The sequence below is a fragment of the Drosophila subpulchrella genome, chromosome 4 (assembly GCF_014743375.2).
Source record: "Drosophila subpulchrella strain 33 F10 #4 breed RU33 chromosome 4, RU_Dsub_v1.1 Primary Assembly, whole genome shotgun sequence".
Lineage (NCBI taxonomy): Eukaryota > Metazoa > Arthropoda > Insecta > Diptera > Drosophilidae > Drosophila > Drosophila subpulchrella.
Window position 1 is genome coordinate 370406 of NC_050608.1, and position 16800 is coordinate 387205.

Sequence of the window (16800 nt, forward strand, 5' to 3'; positions counted from 1 at the left end):
TTTTGTTAGTATTCCTAGTGTACTCAGTGTGTTAAATAAAATAACGACACTTTATACCCTTGCAGAGGGTATATTGATTTCAGTCAGAAGTTTGCAACGCAGTGAAGGAGACGTTTCCGACCCCATAAAGTGTATATATTCTTGATCAGCATGACTAGACGAGTCGATCTAGCCATGTCCGTCTGTCCGTCTGTCCGTCCGTTTCTACGCAAACTAGTCTCTCAGTTTTAAAGCTATCGGGCTGAAACTTTCCCAAAAGTCTTATATCTTTTGCAGGTAGCATATAAGTCGGGACCAGCCGGATCGGACAACTATATCTTATAGCTCCCATAGGAATAATCGGACAAAAAAATGAAAAAAAATTATACCTTTGGTGTTTTTTAGCATATAACCTCCTTAGCTTGGAAATAACATTTTTTAATTAATTCTGAATTTCGAATTTAATTTTATCAAAATCGGACGACTATGTCATATAGCTGCCATAGGAACGCTCGGAAAATTGGTAGGCAAATAATATGAAACAAATTATAGCTTCGGTGTTTTTTAACATATAACCTTCTTCGCTTGGAAATAACATTTTTTAATTAGTTCTGAATTTCGAATTTAATTTTATCAAAATCGGAAGACTATATCATATAGCTGCCATAGGAACGATCGGAAAATTGGTAGGAAAATAATATGAAACAAATTATAGCTTCTGTGTTTTTTGACATATTATCTTATACTATTAAAAATATAATTTTTTGTGTTTTTAAATTAAATAACTATAGCTGCAAGGGTATATAAACATCGGCTTGCCGAAGCTAACTTTTTTTCTTGTTTGATGTATAAAAATGCTTGTGGATAAAGATCTCCCAAAAATCCTGCGTCTAATAATGACCGCCATGATTTTTTTGACTGTAACCCAGAAGGTACATCCTATATAAATGGAATGTCCATATTCTGACATACAGGCTAAGCTAAGCTTAGAATTTTCGGTGCCATTTTGAGATTAACAAGACAGAACGCCATCGACTACCAAATACCCGTTAATCAGCTAAAAAGAGTGCGAGAGGGATAGAGATATGGTTGCCTGAAGCTAACGCCACCTAGCGCTACCTAGCGCCAACTAGCCCATAACACCAATTAGCCCTTAGTGCCTCTAGCAGCTTGGTGTCTTATTAAAATTAAATTATTATTAAAACAGCTGATTTACTGCATGAGGTGTACAATTTCGATTGAATTTGAAAAATATTGACTATTACTTTTAATAAATTTTTGGATTGTAGATGCGTATTGATAATAAGAACAAAACCTCATTTAAATTATTCAAAAATATTAAGAAATGTGGATTCTTCCGATTTTAAATGACCCTTGTGGTTTTAGAATCTCTTTAGTCCTATGTCTGCTAATAGTTAGTATCGATAATGGCTCTTCAAAAAAGAAGCTAATAGTTAAGATACTTCAACTTGTATCCATCTATGTCACAATGCATATAACACGGTAAATAATCATTAATTAAATTAACTAAATTCATTTTTACTGCCCAAAGATAAATGCTATACTCGATGGCCTCGACCATCAGATATTCGTTACTCAGCTAAAGGGAGCGCGAGAGGGATAGAGATATGCATGAAGCAAATCGGCTGTTTCACAAACACGCCACCTAGTGCGTATATTCTGCACCTGATAATGTGCATGCCAAATTTCATATTTATCCGATCGACCCTTTGGCAGCTGTATGGTTAAGCTGTCCGATTTGTTTTTAATTTTATTCGAAATTCTGAAATATCAAAAGAGAGGTATTCCCATAAGTAGAAGTTAATATGTCAAGAAACATTAAAGGTCTTATATTTGTACATTGTTTCAAATAATATTTTTGATCATTCCTATGGAAGCAATAGGATATATTTCTCTGATCCGGCTCGTTCCGACTTATGTATATGCTACATGCAATAAAGACTTTTGGAAAGGTTTCATCCCAATAGTTTTAAAACTGAGAGACTAGTAGAAACGGACAGACGCACGGATAGACGGTCATGGCTAGATCGACTCGTCTAGTGATTAATCAATGATCGAGAATATAATTACTTTAATTACTCTTCACATTTTCACATTATCTTAACATTTCTGTAATTATTTTTTAGTTTTTTTAAAATCGAAGAGCTTTGTATAGTATATGCAATGCTCCCATGGTAACGGCCTGCAAGGGTATAGAAACTTCGGCTTGCCGAATTTCGCTAAAACAATGTTATTGGTTATTTTTGTAAATAAATTTTATATATATTTTTTTTTGCACTGTAGTGAACAAATTTGACGAATATTCTAACAGAATATTGGGCACCATTTCGGATACCAATACGCCACCATCTGCTAACAATTTCATGTCACAGGCCCAAGGCGTCGAATGGATGTCAGCAATGAATGATGTTCAAAACGGGGCAGGTACCATATTTATATGCGTATTACATTGAGTCTATATTTAAGTGCGAAATATTTTAAACTTTTTCAGAAGACTCACACAGTTCTCAGGGCAGTATTTCTGGTGATGGTAAGTGAAATAAGCGATTTTATAGTTTTTCATATTTAATTTGTAGTAACGAGTATCGTGAGACCGACTAGTACACATACCCATCTCCCACGTAAACGTAGCTATCCACACCGATTATTGCTTCAGTAATATTCTCTCACAAAGCTAAGTGACCGCCATCCGATCAATTTTCTGTGGCTTTGTTGGAATTGTCTCAAATATCTTCGTGCCTAATTGAAAAAATGTACGTTGACCACAATGCTGTTTCCTGACTATGACAGAGTTCTTTTTGTTTCTTGTATTTATTCGGTTTGGTCAATGGAGATAGTCATTGGACACTGGACGCTGTTCCACTCACTCAGGTGACGATCGAACAACCTCAAGTTCTGATTCACATTGAGATTGAGGCTCCACCATACACAATGCGGTGTAAAATTACATAGTCGCACCAGACTTTTTAAGAAGTTGTCGGGATAGCAACTCAGTTCCGATTCCATAACCACATTTATAAGGGAATACCAATTACATCGTCATTATAAATTAAACCAAATAAAGACAGAAACTACGAATCAAATCATTTTCCGGTTTCATAGGTACTTACTTCCGGTTTTTAAATGACATTTTACTATTATTTCGGTCAGAAATTCGCTACGTTGTGAAGGAGATATATAAATTCTTGGTTCTAATGGTTGATTTGAACAGACGTTCCCATCTGTTCCTCTGTCCACTTCTACACAAACAAGTCTGTAAGCTTTAAAGCCATTACAACATTTGTAAAAGTCTTCTTCCTATTGTAGTCAGCAATAAAGTAAAATCAAACCAATTGCACGACGATGTTAAATAGATGTCATAGGAATAATAAGAAAAGCAAGAAAGAAGGCTATAGTCGAATACCTCGACTATTAGATACCCGTTACTCAGCTAAATTGACCAAAGGGAAATATGCAAGCAGCAAAGCGAGATTGAAATGCGCCACCTACCGGAGGTAGACAGATTTAAGCGTTATGGGCGTTAGAGTGGGCGTGGCGAAATTTTTTTTGACCAATCGATAGGTATTGACAGACCAATACATTTCAGTTAAAATTTTTTATTTAGCATGTAAATTGTGGGCGCCATAGGCTTGGGCGGTTTGTGGGCGTTAGAGTGGGCGTGGCATATTTGCGTAACAAACTTGCCCTGCGTACAAGGCTACGGAATCTAAATCTGAGATCCCAATTCTCTATCCTTGATAGTTTCCGAGATATCCACGTTCATATTTACGATTTTTTTATGTTTGTGGGCGGTTTGTGGGCTAAAGTGGGCGTGGAAAAATTGTTTTTGGATCAATCGATAGGTATTGCCGAGAGCAATACATTTCAGTTACAACTTTTTCTCTAGCATCAAAACTGTAGGAGCCACAGTTTTGTGCGGTTTGTGGGCGTTAGAGTAGGCGTGGCACTCTGCTGAAACAAACTTGCGCTGCGTAAGAAGCTCAGGAATCTGCACGCCAAATCTCAATAGCCTAGCTCTTATAGTTTCCAAGATCTCAGCGTTCATCCGGACAGACGGACAAACGGACATGGCTAGATCGACTCGGCTAGTGATCCTAATCAAGAATATATATTCCTTATGGTTCCTTCTGCCTGATACATACTTTCCGACGAATCTAGTATACCCTTTTACTCTACGAGAAACGGGTATAACAAGGAAGAACGCTTTAGTCGAGTACCTCGACTATCAGATACCCATTACTCAGCTAAAGGGACAAAATGGAAATGGAGATTTGCAAGCAGCAAAGCGAGACTGAAATGCGCCACCTACCCCTGATCTCAATATATGGTTATGTGAACGGTAGACAGATTTAAGCGTTATGGGCGTTAGAGTGGGCGTGGTAAACTTTTTTTTTGGGTCAATCGATAGGTATTGACGAGACTAATACATTTCAGTTAAAATTTTTTTTCTGGCATACAATTTGTGGGCGCCACAGGTTTGGGCGGTTTGTGGGCGTTAGAGTGGGCGTGGCATATTCGCGTTGTAAACTTGCGCTACGCTTAAGGCTACGGAATCTAAATCTGAAATAGTTTCCAAGATCACAGCGCTCACACGGACAGACAGACAATGGACATGGCTAGATCGATTTTAGTGAGAAATGTGTCACTCAATAAAGTAGACATTCCTATAATGTTTATATATTCTTTATCAGCATCGCCCGTCTCTTCTCTCTCAGAAATAAGATTTCCCTAAAAGTCCTCTTTTGCAGGTACACCCAGAAAAAAAGACGGGAAAAGCAAGAACACTTTTCACGATTTGAAATTTTGATACCCTTTACTCATGGAGAAAGAGGATATATTGTTTTCTGGGAAAAGTATGTAACATGTATGTTTCTACCCTGCTTAGTACATGTGTTCATGATCAGGATTGCTAGCCGAGTCGATATAGCCATATTCGTCTGTCCGTGTGAACGCTGTGATCTCGGAAACTAAAGAGCTAGAGGGTTTAGACCTTGTATTTAGATTCCTTATTATGAAGCTAGAATAAAAATTTGTTCAGAAATGCATTGGTTTCGTAAACACAAATTCTTTGACCTAAAAGTTTGCGACGCATACTCTAACGCCCACAAACCGTTGCTGGCTTCGGGTTACCGAACTTATATTTCTTTCCTGTTCTTGCTAGATTACTTAAATGTTATAATCCTACTTGTACTTGTACTTGGGACTTATATATAGAAAAATAAATATTCGTAAATGTAATTATACAATTCCCAAAACATAAGTTAAAATTTGCTTGAATGTGAGTGGTCGGGAGGGTTGGTTTAATGTACCCAAACAAAAGACAAAGAAAAGCTTCCATACAAGCCAGTTGAATACACAACTGGGAATTAAATGTGACCCAATCTGATAGAAGATGCCCTTTTTCATAAAAGTAACAGCTGTGTTTCTTTTTCGGTTAGTCAAATGATGACTGCTGATGGGAAGACTTTTTTTTGCTTTCGTCTTATATAATATCATTTATATACAGATATTTATATGTTTAGAATTTCTTCTAAATAAACCGATTATCTACATTCGCTTTCCCAAGTTAATTTACTTTAATTTTTAATCACTTAATTAATTTAGAAAGTATTTCATTAATGTAATAGTTATTTCAAATATTTGTAATTTAATTAATTAATAGTGTTTAATTTTACTTATAAACATGAAATCAAGTAAATTTTGACCACCCAGAGTTGAGATACCCTTGCAGTAACTTTGGTAACTTTGGCTTGCCTTGCAGGTCGTATAAAGAGCTGTCCGATTTTAAGAAAAAGAAAAGATAATAACAGAAATATATAGATAACGCTCCATTTTTATTTACTATATGTGCATGTTTACCGATAACAAAATATAAAAGTCTTTGTGTTATTTTTTACATTAATTTTCAGAATCTTCCGATGGCAGTTATATGATATTGTAGTCCGATTTTTATTAAATTGATTTCATAATATATATAATATTAATAATATTATTTTTAATATAAACAAGGAAGATCGCTTTAGTCGCACCTATATATTGTAGTCCACCAAATTTTTAGAATTTTTTTTTAAATTCTGAAATATTAATAAAATGATATTCCCAAGAGTAGAAGTTAATATGTCAAAAAACACCGAAGTGATAATTTATTTTACATGTTTAAAAAAATATTTCTTTCCTACGAGAGGTATTGGATATAGTTGGCTCGTTCCGACTCACATACTACCGGCAACAGAAATATGACTTTTGGGAAGGCTTCATCTCGAAAGATTTAGAACTCAGGGACTAGTTCGCGTAAAAGCTGTCAGGCGGACATGCCAAAATCAACTCGTTTAGTGATGCAGATCAAGAATACTGTATACGTACTTTATGAGGTCGGTAGGGTCTCCTTTACTGCGTAACAAACTTGTGACTGAAATCATTATACTCCTGCAAGCGCATAAAAAACTTTTTCTCGAATGAAGTTAAGAAATATTTCTTTACAGTCTATGTTTATGTTTATATGTTTAAATATGCATATTGACGCATTTAATGAGCTACTTCTGCTATAACAAGAAAGAACTCTATAGTCGATGCCATCGACTGTCAGATACCCGTTACTCAGCTAAATGTACTGGGAGAAGCTCAGGAATCTACATGCCAAATCCCACTTATCAAAATCATACAGCTCAAAACAGGCATATTGAATTTCGGCCTACCGAATGTACAAAACTTAAAAAGTGCATTTATTTAGTAGATTGTATAAGACATTTTCGTCACAAAAGTTGATATCAGAACTTTTGTTTGTTGAAGGTGCGATCGTCACCTGATTTTTACCTCGTTAAGAGGTGTTTTTGTTTGATATCAAGAGTTTTTGTTTTAAACATCAATTATTGAATTACATCGTCTACTTCCCAAAAGCCGTAGAATTAAAGTTTCTTATATGGAACCGTTTATAACAATTAAAATACAAATACACATACAAAATTCAATGTTGTCCAAATTTCAACCGAAATCATTTTTCAGAAAAAAAAGCTAACAGTTCGAAATAATAAAAAGTTTCAAAAAATTTTTAAACAATCGTATTAATACAAATCATTTTACCAACGACTTATGGCACAAGCAAGTAGCTTTAGAAATTCACAAGTTATGGGCGTACGAAACTGAGCTATTTATAGCTGTTTTCCCGCCAAGCTAGCGAGTTTTTCCAAAAGGACTTAATATTCCTACATATATTAAGCTGTTTAACATCATCTTCAATTTTCGGGATCCTAAAATAAGGTATAAATTTTGAACGGAACATCGACTTTTAGCAAATGAGGTGTCGTTCGACGCGTATTTAAAGTGAGAATACAACTAGACTAATGAACTTGTGGACTTATTACTAACGTCCCCAACAGATTAAAATTTCTAAATTTTTACATATACACTTTCAACGCTCTATCTCCCAAACCAATTGATTTTTTATAGTATTGGTATGCAATCCTTTTAGTCTTTGTAATACTTTTCTATTAAAGTATTACTCGATACGATCGGACTATCACAGAAGATTTTCATTTATTCGTGTATGGCGACTACTATGCCTTCGCACACTCTTTTAAAATCCGTTTAAATGATACAAGACATTCCTTTTTTTTTGAATTTTTTTCATATTTTAAATCTTATAAAAGATTGCGGTTGCTGCAACGGCAAAAAGTATGCAATCTCTTTTTAAAAGAACATTTTACAATTTCTTGTTTGTTGAATGCCGACCTGTCTGTAAAGAAATCGTATAGATGGCGCAAACGCTTGAATAAAGAAGTCGACTGACCCATTGTATTGGCAGCAACTGTTAAAAAGTTGTGTATATTTGTTAATTAGTTAATTCTGTTACAACCAAATTGTTACATGAACTTATAAATGTAATGTCTTCCTATTTTCAAAAAATTGCCCGTCTGGCATCTCTATAAGCCTAGAATTATTAAATCAAATCAAATTCAATAAATAAAAATTCAAGAAATCATTCAACTTTTTAGTAACATTTCGGATTTTATAGACGGATATTCTATACAGATTCGAGAAAAAGATCCCAAAACGTTTCCAAACATATCTAAGTACGTTTTTTTTCATATACACTTTTTGATTTAAAAATACTTTTAAGAAGAGAGGACGCCACTGCTCCAACTAGTGTCGAATCCTTTATTTCCAAATAACTTTTAAGTGGACCATTCAATTGCAACATCGTTTAATATGTCGATGTAGAACAAAACACTAAAACAAACACTTTTCTAAACTTTCACAAAATTTTCAAAAATGTGGGCGCTAGACAGGCTTTAGCGTTGTGGGCGTTTGCGGGCTTTAGAGTGGGCGTGGTACCCTACTCAGAATCGCTTCCATGTACCTGTTACACACTTTCCGACGAATCTAGTAGACCCTTTTACTCTGCGAGTAATGGGTATGGCCCATTTCTAGCATATTTGTTGTACCCATTACTCATAGAGTAACAAATCTTAAGCTTTAACAAGGCTACAACCGAGTGCCTCGACTATCAAATTACCAATTTTTTGTATATGTTTGAGCACCCATCACTGCTCAAAATCATCACGGAGATAATATGCAAACGATTTTTTATGTCCAAATAGCCAGCTTTTTTTTTTAACAAAATCGCTGATGTTAAAACATTTTATGATTCACCGTCAAATACCCGGTAAACCGTACTGCAGTGTAATCCGTACGGCAGCCTATCCCAGTTTGTGTGCCAGCAAAGCACGATTGGAGTGGGCTAGAGGCAACAATTTTTGAGGCCTAATAACCTTAACTTCTTAATGAATTCTTGAAAAACTGTCCGAATAATATGTACAAGGCATTTAAATTATCATTAAAAATCATACATACAAGTGTGTGGGCACATTGTGACTTTTTCGACTTGCTTACGAAGGGAGTCGATACTAGAATTTGCAGCTTTAATACTTACTTAGATCTTAACGTTCATACGGACATACGGACATGCCTAGGTGGACTAGACTACTAGGCCTGATCAAGAATATATTCATATACTTCGTAGGGTCGGAAACGCTTCTGTGTACTGTTAAATACTTTTAAAGAAATTGAACAAGCATTGTTGTTAAAACTTATATGGACTTCATTGGTACTGCATGTCAAATTTTAATTTAGATTACGGCGTTTACACGGACAGAAATGCTTTCTTCTACTTGGTTTAACCTTTTCAACGAATACAATACACCCTCTTACTCTTCGACTAACGGATATTACATATTCTTGGCTATGATCGATAAATTTTGGTACATAAAGTGTATTACTTTACTGAATGTAGAGGACCATGAATTGTTTTCATGTGCGAGAATATATTAAATAGTAGTTTAGTAGTAGATAGATAACGTCCGCTCTTTACCTACAGTCACGCTGTATAAAATAGTAGACTTAATTGTACCCGTTACTCGTAGAGTAAAAGGGTATACTAGATTCGTCGGCAAGTATGTAACAGGTAGAAGGAAGCGTTTCCGTATATACATATATTATTTAACAGGATTACTAGCCGAGTCGATCTGGCCATGTCCGTCTGTCCGTGTGAACGCTGAGATCTCAGAAACTATGAGAGCAAGAATGTTGGGACTTGGCATGCAGATTCATGGTCCTCCTGTGCAGCGCAAGTTTGTTTGGTAATACTCTAGTTCACAGTCCTCACCCCCAAAATTCGCGAAAAAATTATCCTCGACGGACCGCGAATTCTTAAGAATTTACATGAAGAAATAAAGGCGCGGTCTGCCATGGTTCTCTTGTAATAGAATTTCAAAGTTACGTGTTTTGCTATAAAAATAAAGTAGCCTTTTTTTATGATTTTGAGTATTTTGCTATAAAAAAAACATGGGGGCTTTTTATCCCTTGTCAAAATAATAAGCATTCTATATAATGTGACAAAAATCTGTAATTGTTTTTGTAGGAGGCCTCACAGCCGCGAATTAAATATCCTCGATAGACCGCGATTCCTTAAGAATTCGATGACCAACTTTTTAAAGCGAGTTTGAAGAAATCGCGGTTGTTGACTTACAGGAGCCAACATAGTAGTCCACGGACCGCGACATATGAAACAGTCGTGGTTGCAGACAAATTTAATCTAAATCTGTAAAGCATTAAATAATACACTATTTAATTTGTATTGTTTTTTTTTTATTTAATCATTACAATTTTTCCGCACCTCCGTATCATATCGGGAATCAAAGAATTGAACTAATTACTTGCTGGATCCTAAATAAATAAATATTTATGAGAATATATTTGATGTATGTTTTAAAGACAACAAAAAATTCGTAAAAGTAAAAATTAATAAAAATCGTCCATACAAATTAGGCATAAATTTAAAAAAAAATCGCTGCGTTTTTTTTAAAATTTTATGCCTAATTTTTACATACATCAAATCATTTTATCTTTGGATTTTATAAATTTGCCATCTCTGTCAAGATGCCGTAAATTAATGTGGTGTGGGAATTGTGTTTCTTCAGTAAGGAAACTCCCGAAAGTAACGTTGCACGACTCGCACAGAGACATTTTGTGGTTGCAGTACAAAAATTGAAAAGCCTACATGATTTTTATAAAAAATCATTTAAAGGCCAATAAATTTTTTATAGCAAGTCGAAATTCGATTACAAGAGAACCATTGAAGACCGCGCCTTATTTCTTCATGTAAATTCTTAAGAATTCGCGAGGATAATTTTTTCGCGAATTTTGGGGGTGAGGACCGTAAACTAGAGTATTACCGTTTGTTTCAGCAGGGTGCCACGCCTCCTTTAACGCCCACAAACAAGCATGACAATAGAACCCGTCTAATTTAAAAATGTTTGCGTTTTTAATGTTTTGTTAAAATTTAAATGAGATATTGTTCTTATTATCAATAACCTTCTGCATGCCAAATATTTAAAACTGGACCAGTCTTAAAAAAGTTATAACCAAATATTAATCAATATCTTGCCACTCATAGAGATGGCACACCACATGCAGTGAATCAGCTAATACGCCATGAAGACGCTAGGGGCGCTATAGGCAAGGCGTGTTAGTGAAAAAAGCAGAGTTGCCTTAAGCATGTCTCCATCCCTCTCGCACTCCTTTTAGCTGACTAACGGGTATCTAATAGTCGAGGCCATAGCGTTCTCTTGTTTTATAATACTTTCGAACATGAAATCATTTATTAAATTTCAATGGGCAAGTGCCGACGTGCTTGTGCGAAGCGACGGCAGCCGAGTCATTCAAGTGTGTGAAAGAGATGTCGAAATATGCAGAGGCAACACTTAGTGTGGTGGGCAGGAAGGCGTGCTGTGATTGGTGCCTGGCTTTCTTTGTGGCTATTGGTGGATCGCGAGGCCGCCCGCCTACTCCACTCCATTCTGAAATGCGTGAACTTTGAAGGCCCTTTTTAGAATAGTCCAAGACGAACTCGCAGCACATGTACAAGTTAAAATATGCTTTGAATGTTGTTCAAAATTTGAAGCGGTATATTATTTAATGTTTAAAAAGTCTGACCATGAATCATGTTTCTAACCATGGAAGCCAAGATGGTTTAAAGCTGTGCACGGCACACATGGCGATAAGTCTGCTGATTCGGTTGCTTGGCCCCTTGCTGGCTGCCATTAGCTGCAAAAACCAAACAAAAACCAAACAACTGCCTAAAAATAAACACCTTTGGCAATCCATCCACCCAAATACTGTCGCAGGGCTGAGCAATCGGATTGGCCACCACAAGAGCAGCCTCCCAATATTGTCGTTTGCGGCGATGCTATGCCTTTGCCTGTCCCTCGGCTTCGGGCTGTCTTTATTGGCTGGTTGCAGTAAGATGGGAACGGCTGCCCGGAGTCAACGCCAACCGTTACGGGTGGGCGGTGCGGTGGCGTTGTAAGCGTAAAAAGGACCAAGTATTTCCAAGGACATGCAAACGCCCGCGCCATCCCACACTGAGTAGAGATAGGGATAAGCAAAAATAGTAGAAGTAGATAAGAATAAGGAAACCGTGCGCAGAATCTCTGCGGCTGGCAGCAAACAGTCCGGAAAAAATGGTTAGCAATATTTTACGGTACACAAAACGAAAGAGAAAACACACTTTTAAATAAAAGAAGAAAAAGTAATGTCAACGGTTGAAAAGGAATCCCGGGCCAACTGAACAAGCCACAGCAACGCGAGTGTTCGGTCTACTTTACTTATGCAAAGGAGTACCCAACGAAAACCAAACTTCATCTCCAGCTGCCAGCCGATGGCCAGTGCTTTCCCAAACCGTCAATCAGAACTTCGTTGTTGCAATCGGAGGACTTCTAGAGCTGTATCGGCATCGATTACAGGTTCGGTTTACCGTTACGGTTTGCGGTTGCGGTGCGATACGTATGTCACGCTTACAGTTAAAGCTTTTCCGGTATCCAAATTTTGATAAAATGGTGATCAAAGTGAAAATAATATAGTGATTGTGTCCAAATTCTGATTTTGTTTCAACAAAAGGAAATATAATACAACTACTTCATCGATACCTAAACTGCTGTAAAATGGACCTATCTACAGCCTATCGCTACAACCAGAATATGATGGAATATTATACATGTAATACTCTATTCTTTATGCATTTTATGCATTTATTTTATAAACTACACGTGCTTATGCTTTTACCTTTGAGTCAAAGCCTTTGACAGCACATAATAGTTGATTATAAATAACAAGCGACAACAACAAATATCCTAATAATAACTCTTTAAACTGAAATAAAACCGTATAAAAAACAGTAGACGATTATTTGATACCCGTTACACACCTAAAGAGAGTGCGAGGAAGATGGAAATATGCATGCAACAAATCGGCTGTTTCCGAGATCGCACACAATATTTGCTTATAACTTTTTGATGAATGTTTCGATTTCAACAATTTTTGGAATGTAGATAGATATAGATCAACATTACAAGATATTACAAAATGTGGGAGCTAAACAGGTTTTGGCATTATGGGCGCTTGTGAGCGTTTGAGTGGGCGTGGTATCCTGAACAAATAAAGTTGCGCTGCGCAATTGTGATTTGATTATAAATACTCATCTACACTCGTGGAAAACCACCATCCTAAAATCAAGTACAAGCAACCTTGATTTAAGAACTATTTCATGCTGGAAAAGTTCTCACATTGAGCGAACTCTAGATTTAAATATCTAATAATTCCCATTTGTTTACTCTGAAAGGGCTCGGTATATAAGGCGCATAAATTACACAGTGTTAATGCCCGTGAGCGGCAAGTCGTAAGTTAACTTAAAATATTAATATTATTTAGACATATTTCGTTTATTTCACTTTCAAATATTTATTTCTCTTACTACTTACTAATTAAAGCCCAACTTAAATTTACAGTAAACGTATACTGATGTAAGAATTATTCGTCCTGAAATCATGCCTGTAACTTTCTTACTATATATTAAAATCGTTCTTGTTATACCCGTTACTCGTAGAGTAAAAGGGTATACTAGATTCGTCGGTATACTAGTACGTTACAGGCAGAAGGAAGCGTTTCCGACCCCATAAAGTATATATATTCTTGATCAGGATCACTAGCCGAGTCGATCTAGCCATGTCCGTCTGTCCGTCTGTTCGGATGAACGCTGAGATCTCGGAAACTATAAGGAGCTAGGCTATTGAGATTAGGCGTGCAGATTCCTGAGCTTTTTACGCAGCGCAAGTTTGTTTCAACAGAGTGCCACGCCCACTCTAACGCCCACTGTGGCTCCTACAGTTTTGATGCTAGAATAAAAATTTTAACTGAAATGTATTGTCCTTATCAATACCCAAAAAAAAGTTTGCCACGCCCACTTGAACGCCCACAAACCGCTCACAAACTTCAAAAAATCGTAAATATGAACGCGGATATCTCGGAAACTATAAAAGATAGAGAATTGAGATTTCAGATTTAGATTCCGTAGTCTTAAGCGCAGCGCAACGCGAATATGCCTCGCCTACTCTAGCGCCCACAAGCCGCCCAAACCTGTGACGCCCACAATTTTCATGCTAGATAAAAAAATTTAGCTGAAATGTATTGGTCTCGTAAATACCTATAGATTGATCCAAAAAAAATTTCACACGCCCACTCTAACGCCCATAATTAAATCTGTCTACCGCCGGTAGGTGGCGCATTTCAATCTCACTTTGCTGCTTGCATACCTCCATTTCCCTTTGGTCCCTTTAGCTGAGTAACGGGTATCTGATAGTCGAGGTACTCGACTATAGCGTTCTTCCTTATTTTTAGTACAAATATGACTAGATTTAAGAAGCTTGGAGAAGTTTTGACACCGAAAATATTTGATTCAAGCACGAAACACTGGATTTTTTTCTGAGTGTACATGCCAACAATTTAAATCAGACCATTTATTAAAAAGTTAAAGCCTAATAAACTGCCATTTCGAAAGCAGCCAATTTGCTGCATGCATATCTCCATCTCCCTAGCACTACGTGAAGCTAAGTAAAGGGTATCTAGTAGTCCAGGCCCTCGACTATAGCGTTCCTTCCAGAATCGGACCATCACAACACATTTTCAATTTTATGGTTACATATAGTAGTCGTCTTTGCACGCTCTTTTTGTGCACTTCGTCACCTCGTGTTCTACGGTCCACAGTGATATTGCTTAGGACCTTGATTTATCGGGCTTCTCTATATTACCGAGTAAGTTGATACAATAACGTTTTACACATTCTTCTGATATTGAGAATAATAGGTTCATTATTAAATGACAATTGAGGCACCAACAATGGTCCTTTGTTCATAGTTTTACTGCAGCAGATATCCTGCTGAGTGCTTCCAGAAGCATGGGTCAAAGCCAAGTAAATGTGTAAAAACACTTCAACATTTTCAGCTGCTATTTTTTCTACCTAACTTAAATTGTAAATATATTTCCTTTGATACAATGAATTACCAAGAGTTAATGCTAAGATCGAGTGCCTTGACTATCATGAATCCGGTACTCAGCTGAAAGGAGTTCAAGGAGATAGGGTTGTGCAAGTGACCGTGTAACTTTTTAATTTGAACAACTTTGGACATTAATGTACATGTCATGGTGCACTTTTTTATTTTTTATTAAATGCGAAAACAAAAAACTTTTATTTTAAAGCTTAGGTATTTTTTGTTCTGATCGAATAAGGTAAATAAAGAGTACAATATTTGAAGAGATAAATCAGTTAGAAGTTGCCTATTCCGTAGAGCGTCTGTCTCTGAACCCAAAAGGACCAAGTACGGTCCCGGAGCAATCGATTTTATTGTCTACTCCTTTAATATAAGGTGTACAGGATTCTTAAATGAATTTTGTGGTACTCGCTTTGAAAAAGTAGTTGTATTTTATAGCCTAAACAACTCGCATATAAAAGTTATAGTCCATTATATAATAGTTTCGGCTATTACAAGCAAACTGTCAAAAAGTAAAATCATGTCAAGGCATCTAGACATCTATAAAATATACCTAAAAGTGAGAGTATGACCCTAACAATTTCATAGAAAAATGTCCGGCTTAATGTACTTAGATTGGTAATGATCATCAAAAAAGAACATTTAGAGTGATCGTGGCACTTCGATATGGAGATCTCAGCGTTCATGTGGACAGACGGACGAACATTGCCAAATCGAGTCTGCTAGTGATCAAGAATTTGTATACTTTATAGGGTTGGATAAGCTTCCCTTCACCAGTTACAATTAGGAGTTTGGTCATCACTGTGAACGGAAGTCCTCGTGGTGATGAAGCACATCAGGAGAGTGTACGAATGCGACTACTATATATAGACGAATAAATGAAAATCTACTGTGATTGTCCGTTACGAGTGATACTCGAAAGGTATCGCAAAAACTAAACGGATTGCATACAAAGATCAATTGGTTTGGGAAAAAGGGCGGTGAAAGTGTAAAAGTGAAATTTAGAAAATTGGATCTGTTGGGTCCGTTGGAGATAAATTCACAAGTAAGTCATAAGTCTAGTTATATTCTTACGTTAAATACGCGTCAAGTGACACCTCATTTGTTAAAATCCGATGTTCCGTTCAAAAGCTATACGCATAACAAGATTTTGGCGCATTTTTTGCATGATTATATACACTGGTCGGCATATGTATTTTGACAAAACAAAAGTTAAATATTCTCATAATTTGAATTTACTTCTTGTAAACTTTTGGCATCAATGGAAAGGTAATTTAAATGCCGTTTGAATGATACAATACATTTCTTAACCCATTCAGTATTTATTGAAAGGGATGAATTTGTGTAAATCTACTTTAAAATTTTTTTTTTTAAACTTTTTTCCTCGACTTGAAAACTTAAATGTTTTAATGCAAAAAGTTTCTTCAAACATAAATAATAGTAACTGCAAAAAGAATTTTTCAAAAATCATTTTGCTTATATTTTTTATGATTTTTAGAAAATGTTTAAATACATGAATTTTTTTGACGACATTATCACCTTCAAAAAATCATAAAAAATATAAGCAAAATGATTTTTGAAAAATTATTTTTGCAGTAACTATTATTTTTGTTTGAAGAAACTTTTTGCATCAAAAAATTTAAGTTTTTAAGTCGATTCGTCCTTTTCAATAAGTACTGAATGGGTTAAGAAATGTATTGTATCATTCAAACGGCATTTAAATTACCTTTACCTTTACAAGAAGTAAGTTCATATTATGAATATATTTAACTTTTGTTTTGTCAAAATACTTGTGCCGACCACTGTATGTATACACTGATAAGAAACTGATTAAATTGTGTATTAATCATAACCTTAAACGCTCCCAAGCGATTAATGGCAAATTCTGTTAGTGTTGGACCCCTGGATCATGAAAATGTCA

The 16800-nt window shown here is 36.0% G+C and overlaps 1 protein-coding gene across 7 annotated transcripts in view; it reads left to right on the plus strand.

The window, feature by feature from the left end:
* LOC119554677 (paired box protein Pax-5) overlaps nucleotides 1-16800 on the plus strand; it is a 45692-nt gene that overhangs the window by 7352 nt on the left and 21540 nt on the right. For 5 of the 7 annotated variants that reach the window (XM_037866034.1, XM_037866114.1, XM_037865874.1 and 2 more), the window contains 2 exons: nucleotides 2284-2424; nucleotides 2492-2530. In XM_037866034.1, coding sequence (XP_037721962.1) covers nucleotides 2284-2424; nucleotides 2492-2530 — 180 coding nt within the window. Of the gene's footprint in view, nucleotides 1-2283; nucleotides 2425-2491; nucleotides 2531-12014; nucleotides 12553-16800 lie in introns of those variants that run through there. The other 2 variants (XM_037866192.1, XM_037865956.1) reach the window with 2 other exon arrangements.